Source organism: Sinocyclocheilus rhinocerous, unplaced genomic scaffold, assembly GCF_001515625.1.
Source record: "Sinocyclocheilus rhinocerous isolate Xijiao unplaced genomic scaffold, SAMN03320098_v1.1 scaffold334, whole genome shotgun sequence".
NCBI classification, from domain to species: Eukaryota; Metazoa; Chordata; class Actinopteri; order Cypriniformes; family Cyprinidae; genus Sinocyclocheilus; species Sinocyclocheilus rhinocerous.
Genome location: NW_015658500.1, coordinates 1639140 through 1649568, shown reverse-complemented (window position 1 = coordinate 1649568; position 10429 = coordinate 1639140). Strand labels below are relative to the sequence as shown.

General features: G+C 36.9%; 1 protein-coding gene across 4 annotated transcripts in view; it reads left to right on the top strand.

The window, feature by feature from the left end:
- The window catches only part of LOC107722223 (glycerol-3-phosphate acyltransferase 1, mitochondrial-like), a 33666-nt gene that overhangs the window by 10273 nt on the left and 12964 nt on the right, over positions 1–10429 (top strand). For 2 of the 4 annotated variants that reach the window (XM_016530504.1, XM_016530501.1), the window contains exons 2-9: positions 2838–2969; positions 3994–4113; positions 4210–4283; positions 7073–7186; positions 7295–7444; positions 8192–8291; positions 9006–9142; positions 9284–9383. In XM_016530504.1, the coding sequence (XP_016385990.1) occupies positions 2871–2969; positions 3994–4113; positions 4210–4283; positions 7073–7186; positions 7295–7444; positions 8192–8291; positions 9006–9142; positions 9284–9383 (894 nt within the window). In that variant the 5' untranslated portion in view covers positions 2838–2870. Of the gene's footprint in view, positions 1–2244; positions 2378–2425; positions 2576–2837; positions 2970–3993; positions 4114–4209; positions 4284–7072; positions 7187–7294; positions 7445–8191; positions 8292–9005; positions 9143–9283; positions 9384–10429 lie in introns of those variants that run through there. The other 2 variants (XM_016530502.1, XM_016530503.1) reach the window with 2 other exon arrangements.

Here is a 10429-nt window from a genome sequence, read left to right as displayed (position 1 = left end):
ATCCGCCCGGAGCTGCTTCCGTGTACAACAGTGAGCGCAAGCTAGATTCAAGTGATTATTACGTTTTGAATATGGATATTTTTCTTACAAAAACGCATCGGTTCGCTACAGGAGGCCTTTGTTCACCCCAGCCGTGTGAGACACTTTTTTTTTTTTATGGATGGGTGCTTTTTATTTCACTTATTTTGGACTGATGCACTGCAACACCCGCTGACTGCAATGATAGAGCTTGGAATAGCCAGGACAATTTTTAATATAACTCCGACTGGATTCGTCTGAAAGAAGAAAGTCATATACACCTAGGATGCCTCGGTGGTGAGTAAAACACAGCCTAATTTTCATTTTTGGGTGAACTAACCCTTTAACACTAAATGTTCGTAGATCAGGAAGAAGGAGGCGGGAACTGGCCAACATTTAAACATAAAACTTTAATAAACAAATGAACAAACACAAAACGAAAGTAAAAGCGGCAGCCCCCTCACAGACGACTGCCGCATAAAACAACACCATAAAATCCAGGCCTGGGGCCTCATGTATAAAACTTTACGTAGATTTCATCCTAAATGTGTGCGTACGCACAAAAACTAGATTTTGGTTGGACGAGAGAGGACCAGGCCTGGATTTTATTTTGTGTTTTGGTTCTGTTTGTGCGCGACAGTCGTCCGTGAGGGGCTGTCGTGCTGTTTTGTGTTTATTTTATTATTAAAATTTTGTTTAAATGTTCGCCGGTTCCCGCCTCCTTCTTCCCGTGACTACGAACTGTGTTACACATGCGTACGCCAGAACCTGCGCAAAATTCCCTTTGTAATTCCCAGTCAGCGGAAGATTGTGCGTACATGAATCTCCACCCCGTCTCCTCCCCGAAATAGCCATTTATGGAGCTTACAACGCCTAGTATAGATAACATATAATTTCCTTGCATATTCCCATCCAAGTGACACCATGTTTAACGCAGTTAAGGGTAGGAATACGTTAGGAGAATAAGAGATACGGACTATAAATGCGTTTTGAGACATCACTATTCTAATTTATGCAATTTGCCTAAAAGGTAAACATATATTTTAGAATGTTTATAGCCTATATTTTTATGGAAATAGATAGGCCTTATTTTTTGCAGTGTAAATAGCTGCCTGACTCACTGCGTCAATAACAAAACATTTTGAAAAAGAAACGCGCATATCTTACAGTTTCCTTCAAAAAAATCTTTTAAATATGGTGTTTGTCACAATATTGGGAAGAGCACGAAAGGGGTTATCATTAGGCTACTGTCTGTGCATGACACCTGTGAACAGAGGCTCTACTGTCATCGGACCAATGGACTGTTTGATCAACGAGCGCATCCTTATGTCTGTCGTTACCGTCTATGTTCCAAAGCCATCAAACAAAGTCAAGTTCACAAAAATGATCCTTATTATTCGTGCAAAAGTATTTTCTCAGAACATGAGTTTTGCTATTTAGAACACGGAAGCGGAATTGTCATGCGCCAAGCAATCCTCGCTGTGATTAAAACATTAAATCGCATACCACAGGAAAATTGTTTGAAAGCAGCACATCCACTGCAAATATTTCTGTTAAAATTCATATAAAAATGTTGTAATTTCTGGATAATAATTTCATGAAATTTCTTAATCCCTTTCTCTACCCATGACGCACAAAAGATTGTAGAAAAACATCAAGAATACAGCCTCAGTGCATTCTACCAATGGACTAAACGGTCCCACTGGGGCTTCTGTAATGCCCTTGTGAGCTGCTGATGGGGTGTTTTGAAGAAGTGCAGTCACAGAGGAAATAAGAAAACCCATTATAATAGAGACAACAGTAAACTCTTTTTGACCACAGAGAAAATAAAAATGTCAGAGCCTTTAAACTTCATGTCTCATTTTTTTTTTAACAATTTATGAACTTCCTCCTTCTCACCATGTGTTTATATGCCACAACCAAATGTTAGTTAGAAAGATAAACATATGTAAGTTTCAGATAGTTTCTCATCCATTTGTTGGGAGTGAGATTCTTCTTGATGCACTGAACATGTGCAGATCTCTCGTGTGGTTTTCAAAGGGTACATTCTGCACCCTTAATAATTGGCACAAGCTTTTTTTCCACAGCTCGTCTTCCAAAAATATATCGCTTTGCAGGAGCACAGGCACCGTTTCGTTTTGCTGTGACTACCACCCTTCCAGTTTACCTCTGAACTGGACAGCTGCAATATATTGTATGCTTCATCAGCCCCTCTTTGCATTTCAGTGTGTTTTCCACAGACGGGAGGCCGTAGCCCTTTAACATGACACCGGAGAGTAGACGCTCTCATCCATGGGTCAGCAAATCAGCAGATAAAAACAAGATTATGTAGCCGCAGGTCACCCAGGACATAGTTCAGGTTAGTTCAGCTGACGGTGTCTTGTGTGCTTTGAGCTGTTGTCAAGCCTGTCAGTTTTCTTTATCCCAGGGCGGTGAAGATCAGGAAAGTAGACTGAGCCGTGATGCACTAAACTGCAATCAAGCTCTGCTTGCTTCGTTGCCGTTCTTCCTGAAATCTTTGTCAGAATGATCAGCTCACCTGAAACCACAGCAGCAGGTTTGGCGAACCTTATTTGTTTGCTGTGATTGGGTGGAACGCATCATCTGACATTCCTGTTATTCAGCTGCAGATGAGCTGGAGGTGCCGTGTTGAATAGAAGGCACAGCGGTTTCACATTCTGGCATTCTGTGGAATATTTTGCCGGCTGCAGTGATTTATTGTGAAAAGCTGTAATCGGAGCTTGTCCGTGTTTTGACCTACAGCACAGAGGGCGGCAATGGACTGCCTCTTATTCTCTGTTTTTCTTTCCCTCCCACAGTTTTGTTGTTGATGCGTGGTTTGAAGAGAGGTGATGGATGTCCGCATGGTTCTGGGGGGTCCAGATAACATTCTCCTGGCCAATAATCCTGACACAGGAAGTGGTTGTTTGAAGCATCCCTGTGAGGACCAGGTAAGCATGGAGAAACTAGCGCCATACCAAGGAAATCATCACTGTTATTGTTTATATATAGGCTTAGAGATTTGAACAAACTCCAAACCTTAAGTATTAAGGCTGTACTTGTCCTGTGCTGTTGGTGCTACAGACTTACTTATGAATAATGAGGCATGTTGAGGGTAGTTTTTTTATCTTGTGATCATATTTAAGTTTATAACCTAATTAACAGTAAAACAAGCCAAAATCCCATAGACTTGCAGTAAAGGAGGGATTACATCAAGGGATTAAAATATTATTGAGACTTAAAGGGGTCAGGTCTATTTTGACTTGGGCCAGTAAGCAACCACACAGAACACCCTAGCAACCACTTAGCAATTCCCTGGAAACCATCCGCAACCGTCACATTTGTAACATCACAATTCCAGAGGCCAAGATGGATTAAAATGGTTTAAAAATAAGGTAAAACAGCTAAAACCCTGTTTCTTTCTTTCTTTCTTTCTTTTTTTCTTCATATTTATTTACTTTCTTACCTCAACAACTGTCATTTTTATTTATTTCCCACAGTCTTGGAAAACCTGGATAAATGAGGAAAAAAAAAAAAAAAAAATTCTGAAATTGTTATTATTATTATTATTATGAAATTATTATTATATAAAATATTTAATTTATTTTTCAGTGTATTACCACTCTGTAGAATAAAATAATGTTTGAAAACAAGCAGCTTTGTCATTACAGCAGAAGAACCAGAAATGTCAGTTGAAAAAAAAATGAAAGACACTGTTTTACAACTTTCATTTATATAGGTTAATATTTATTTTTAACATTTCAAGTTTTTTAAATTAACAAAGAACAATAATAGATTTAAAAAATAGCATTAACCTAGATTAATACATTTTGTAAAAAATTTGCTAATTGTTAGTTCATGATACCTAATACATAACTAATGTCAACAAATGGAACGTTTTTGGAAGGCTAGGTTAATACAAGTTATCTTGTTGCAGTGATCTTTTGTAGAATAAACATTGTATTTCTCATGTAGGACAGAAGCTCCAGCCCGTCTGTCCTTCGTTCTGTGACCACTACAGGGAAGGAGGGTCTGCTGAACAGGAAGAGACCATTTGTTGGAAGATGCTGTCACTCATGCACACCCCTGAGTCAGGTTAGTTTGTTTAAGCTTTTGGCACATTGACCGAATACACATGTGTTTCCTAAGAAACATCTGTAGTTTGACTGTTACTACAATTATGTGTTCCAGGAGAGGCTGTTCAACCCCAGCATCCCTTCACTAGGGCTCCGTAATGTGATTTACATCAATGAAACACACACAAGGTAAACATCAACCTCTGCTGGCCATGGACCTTATGGGTCTGAATAGATGACCACTTCTCTCATTATTTATCATGAGAATACTCACTACACATTGCTTGGTTATGCATCTTGCTGTAAAGTATAATTCATTAACATATAGTTTAGTTTGTGATACACCATTAATACCATAGTTGGTCAGATGTAGTTTCCCCGCCGTGTGTTTACATTCAAGTGTCAAATGGAAGGTTGGAGGTTTCTGTGAGGAGTGGAAAGTCAGGAAATAAATTATTAACACTGTTTGTCAGGGGATATTATGTACCTAGATCTCATGACAAGGACCAAAGGTGGTCTGAGCTGGTACAGCCAATCAGGGGAGGAAGTGGACAGTGCGTAATACAGTACAAAAATTTGATATTGCCTTTCAGAAGTTATTGATATTAAACGAATGATTCTACCAAATGGCTGCAAAAATTACACAAAAAAAGCTCTAAAGAGAACTCCTGAAAAAGAATCATTGAGTCACCCCACTCAGTCTGATGCATGAACGAATCATTCAGATGATTTCTGAACAGCTGGTTCAGTGAAAAAAAAAACAGTTGCAAAGAATGATTCATTCACAAATGATACTGATCCAGTTCTCGAGTTCAACTCACCGACTGTTTGATTTTTCAGAATTTCAGGATTCCATCTTATTTCATGTTCCACAGAAGGAGCAGCATTAGAATGAGTAAATAATGACAGAATTTAAATTTTTGGGTGAAATATTACTTTAAAGGGGACCTATTATGCAAAATTCACTTTTACATGGTGTTTGGACATAAATGTGTTGGTGGTGTTTGTACACAACCACCCTATAATAATAAAAATCCACCCACACTCCTTTTTTTTAATCCCCATAAATCATAAGCAGTGTCTCAGACAAGCCGTTTGCAGAATGTGTACAAACTGACATCACATTGTACAGGCCCCACCCATGACTGTTGACGGACACTGCTGTATTAGCATAGACCCCGCCCTGAGTAAGGGCCTCCATGTTTATCTACTTGCTAGAGCATTTAACATCATTAGCATTCAAGTAAGAAATTAATTCTTATAATGCTATTCAAGTTATTCAGTCAGTGAGAGATTTTATGTTTTTGTTGTTTGATTCAAATTAACAGCATAGACAGCAGTAGGTATACGCTGCTGTCAGACAGATCTAATATAGGCTACACATGCGATTTCTTTGCCAGCTGTTTACGTTCACAGATAAATCTGACTGTATTTACGTAAACTTTGTGTTTTTGACATAACCTTGTGTGTATTTGACAGTTTAAGTGCAATAAGACACAAAAGAGATCATAGTCTAGTACTTGCACGGTACGTTGCGCTGTCTGACAGCCGGCTTTCTGTGTGTGCGCTTCGGATGTGTGAGCTCAGAAAACCATAGCTGTGTCCGACTCGTTCACTAATCCCTATATGGTGTATGGCAGTTGAGTGCAATACATCAGAAAGGAGTGAATGAAATGAAGTGAACGAATTCAGACACTGACGTATACACTGTGTGTCAGAGAGCTGGAGCTGTAGCAGAAACTAATATGTTATAAATAATATTAATAACACTAACACTCACAATGACTTTATATTGTAATTATACATACCTCCGTGCCAGCTATGTGTTTTCATTGATGGATATTATTAGGCCTAATTTGTTTTGTAATGCTTAATATGTTTATAATCATTAAATACTATTAAAATACTGGTAACAAAAATAAGCATATTACACATCCACATATAACATATACATTTTATGTATTTATTATTCTTAGTATCTTGAAACGCTCCCGAGCAGCGTTTTGCACTCCAATAAGAGTTGTCATAGAGCGCTCCTATTAATTTTAAATGGATAAATATGCTACATACAGGTGATTAACAAATATATTTTTTTAAATCATCCATCAAATTATCATCACATCTCTGTCATCTCTTGTAAGTTAAAAACAATGCAAAATTAGTTAAAAATTAAACCAAATGCCTAAATAATATATTTTAATATTTATAATAGATGAAATAAACATTAATGCAGAAATAGGAAAGATGTAAACTGCATCTCTCATTCAAACTCGCTTGCTCCCGGTATCTTTTCCAGCTCGTCAGTCCTCTCCGCATTGGATTATGAGAAATAGTGCTTCAGCGAGTGTACATCAATTGTACAATCGAAATCAGAGAGGATTGTGGGTAAAAAGTAGTGAACGAATGTAGGGAATGAACTCGTTCACTCAGAATTCGGACATCCCTACAAAATGGCCGACACCCGATATAGTGCACTATATAGGGGATAGGGAGCGGTTTTGGACATAGCTCATACGGAAGATCTTTAAACTTACATGGCTTTAAAACGCAAATAATAAACTTTCATGATATCCTGCAGTGTCACGTGAGCGTGACCATGATAGACAGGATAATCAAGATCAAACAGATGTTTAGTTTTGGCAGAGTATGCGAGGCACAAGCTGTAAAGGCTCTTCTGGAAAAGGAGGCGGGGAGCAGCAGCTTATTTGACAAATGCACGAAAACACCTTGTTTTAGCCTCTGGTAAAAAATTTAAATTTTCAGCATGGAACAATAAATTATATGTTGGGTATTTTGAGCTGAAACGTCATAAATACATTCTAGGGACACCTGAGAGTTATGTTACATCTTGTAAAAAGGGGCATAATAGGTCCCCTTTAAGAACCATTTCAGTGAAACAGTCTGCTACTGTAGATTCTTTGTCATTAATACTCATTATACTTTCCATGCTCAACTATTTTGTATTTTGTATAATGCAGACACAGAGGTTGGCTTGCACGGAGGCTGAGTTATGTGCTGTTTGTCTTGGAGAGAGATGTCCGGAAGGAAATGTTTGCTCGCAATGTGGTGGAGAACGTGCTCAACAGCAGCAGGTACCAAGTGTTTATAAAAGCAAGGAACAAGTGCAATGTAAAGCTCTGTTTCTAAGCAGCAGGAATGCATCATAGCATCCAGATTGACTGTGAGTGTTATTGCTGTAGGCTGGAAAGTGCTATCGTGGAGGTAGCATCCGAAGGTGCTAGCACAGATGCAGAGTCTGGAGTGGATTCCAAAGCTGTCAGTAAAGTTAGACGGAAGGCCAGAGGATTCCTGCAGGAAATGGTTGCCAACATCTCACCTGCCTTCATCAGGTACAGTTTTCACATCATGCTCCATGAGCAAAGCTAAAATTTTTTTTAAAAGGAAAACTACAACCAATCAATCTAAATGCAAATTTACTTTTTTAAAAAGGTTTTATTTATGGAATAACTATCAATTCTATTATTATTTTAATATAATATTGTTTAAAATTTTGGGGGTAGTAAAGTTCTTTTTAATGTTTTTAAAAGAAGTCACATATGGCCACCAAGGCTGCATTTATTTTTATCAAAAATGAAGTAAAACAGTAATATTGTGAAATATTATTACAACTTAAAATAATCGTTTTATATTTTATTTTAAAATGTAATTTATTTATGTCATGGCAAAGCTGAATTTTCAAAAAAAATGTCGGCAGCCATTACTCCAGTTGTCAGTGTCACGTGGTCGTTCAGAAATCATTTTAATATGCTGATTGGTGCTATGTTGAACAGCTGTGCTGCTTAATATTTTTGTGGAAAATTTGTATCAAAATTTGTTAAAAGTTCAAAAGAACAGCATTTATTTGAAAATAGAAATCTTTTGTAACAATGTAAAAAATTTTACTGTCACTTTTGATCACTTTAATGTATCTTTGCCGAATCAAAGCATTCATTTAAAATACTAAATTAAAATTCTTTAAAATTACTTCAAATAGTATCGATTTTTATATTTTTAAGGGAAAACATCATTTTGGGTTTGTAATTTATTGATTAGAAATAAATCCTAGATCTTCTCTCTTTTTTGTATGTCTCTTTTAGAATAACAGGATGGGTGTTGTTGAAATTGTTTAATGGATTCTTCTGGAGTATTCAGATCCATAAAGGTCAGCTGGAGATGGTAAAGAAAGCAGCATCTGAGGTCAGACATTTACATGGCCTTTTCCTGCCCAGCATGGGCATTTCTTCTTATCTGCACTACCACACATACTGTAACTACTCCCAAAACAGCCACAGATCAATCCATCAGTTGACAAACTCACTTATTACAAGAAGATATACAGATCAACAGTTCATTAACAAACAATATCTGTCCACCACCTTTTTATGTATATTTAATGTAATAAATGGGTGGACTGGATATGTGACCCAGGACCACAAAACCAGTCATAAGGGTCAATTTTTCGAAATTGACATTTATACATCATCTGAAAGCTGAATAAATAAGCTTTCCATTGATGTATGGTTAGGATAGGACACTATTTCGTCGAGATACAACTATTTGAAAATCTGGAATCTGAGGGTGCAAAAAAATCAAAATATTGAGAAAATCGCCTTTAAAGTTGTCCAAATGAAGTTCTTAGCAATACATATTACTAATCAAAAATTACGTTTTAATATATTTACAGTAGGAAATTTACAAAATATCTTCATGGAACATGGTCTTTACTTAATATCCTAATGATTTTTGGCATAAAATAAAAATCGATAATTTTGACCCATACAATGTATTTTTGGCTATTGCTACAAATATACCCGTGCTACTTATGACTGGTTTTGTGGTCCAGGGTCACATATGTGTAGATTTATATAGATATCTTAAAGTATAACAAACATTTTACTGTGTGCCTTCTAGTACAATGTTCCCCTGGTCTTCCTTCCTGTTCACAAGTCCCACATAGACTACCTGCTCATCACCTTCATCCTGTTTTGTCACAACATCAAAGCCCCTCACATCGCAGCTGGCAACAACCTCAACATCCCTATCTTAAGGTTCAATGTTATGATGACCTTGTTGTTGTGTGTGTGCATGTGCATGTGCATGTGTTTTTTAAGATACATAGTATTTCAACAATAGACAGTCAAACTGATATGTCAATATGATATATGTATGTATGCATTGTACTCCCTCAGCACACTAATACGGAAACTCGGAGGATTTTTCATTCGTCGTAAACTGGATGAGACTTCAGACGGAAAGAAGGATGTGTTATACAGATCACTGTTACATGCAGTAAGTCCACAGAGATATCAGATCCACTTATGTGTATAGTGGTGTTACGTCATAGGTTTCAAAGCAGATTTACAGAAAATTCCACCTTAATGTCTTAAATACCTCAGTGAAAACGTGGCAAGGAAACTACCGAAGATTTTAGCCAGTGAAGGGGAAAAAACCTTCAGAGGAACCAAACTCAGCATGGGGAACCCATTCTCTTCTGCCATCCTCCTCCACTATAAATGCACATTCATTACTGTTCAAAATTTTTTGAGTCTGAACGATTTTTTTTTTTTCTCTCAGGTCAGTAATACTTTTTTAGCAAGGATGCATTAAATTTCAAAAGTGTGAAGAAAAAAAAAAACTTACTAACCCAAAACTTTTGAACAGTAACTTTTGAGATAAAAGGGCTACTGATTTAATATATCTTTCATATACAGCATTTAGTACCATTTACTGAATATAAACCTCTGGTACTCTCTCTCTATTTCAGTCCAAATGATTTGGACTCTCAGTTTGGTTACTTTGAAAAAGCAGTTGTCTGCATGTGGCTATGTGTGTGGTAGTATATTATCTTGTGAGCTACAGGAAACTGGAGCAGCTGTAATATGGTCTGCTCTAGTGCTTTAGTTAAAATGACATAGTGATTGTTAGTGTTGGGGGTAACGCATTACAAGTAACGTGAGTTACGTAATCAGATTACTTTATTCAAGTAACTAGTAAAGTAACGCATTACTTTTTAATTTACAAGAGAATATCTGAGTTACTTTTTCAAATCCCATTCTATTAACTAATGTCTTTGCTTCTGACCTTCGATGATCCAGTTCAACCACACTAATAAGCAAAAATTACTCTAGACAAACATTTGTGTGTCTTTTTTTATTGAAGTGTGTTGAAATTTCTTCTTGTGCATTCTACTGTACAGAGGTAAATTTACTTTCCCTTCAGCCTGAGGCTTATTCATTTCACTTTTGGTGTGAAAAGGCTTTTATATTTGCCAAAAATAGAACTTTTTTATTTTAAAAACAAACAAACAAGCCCTGTCCAGATTTAAGAAGTAACAC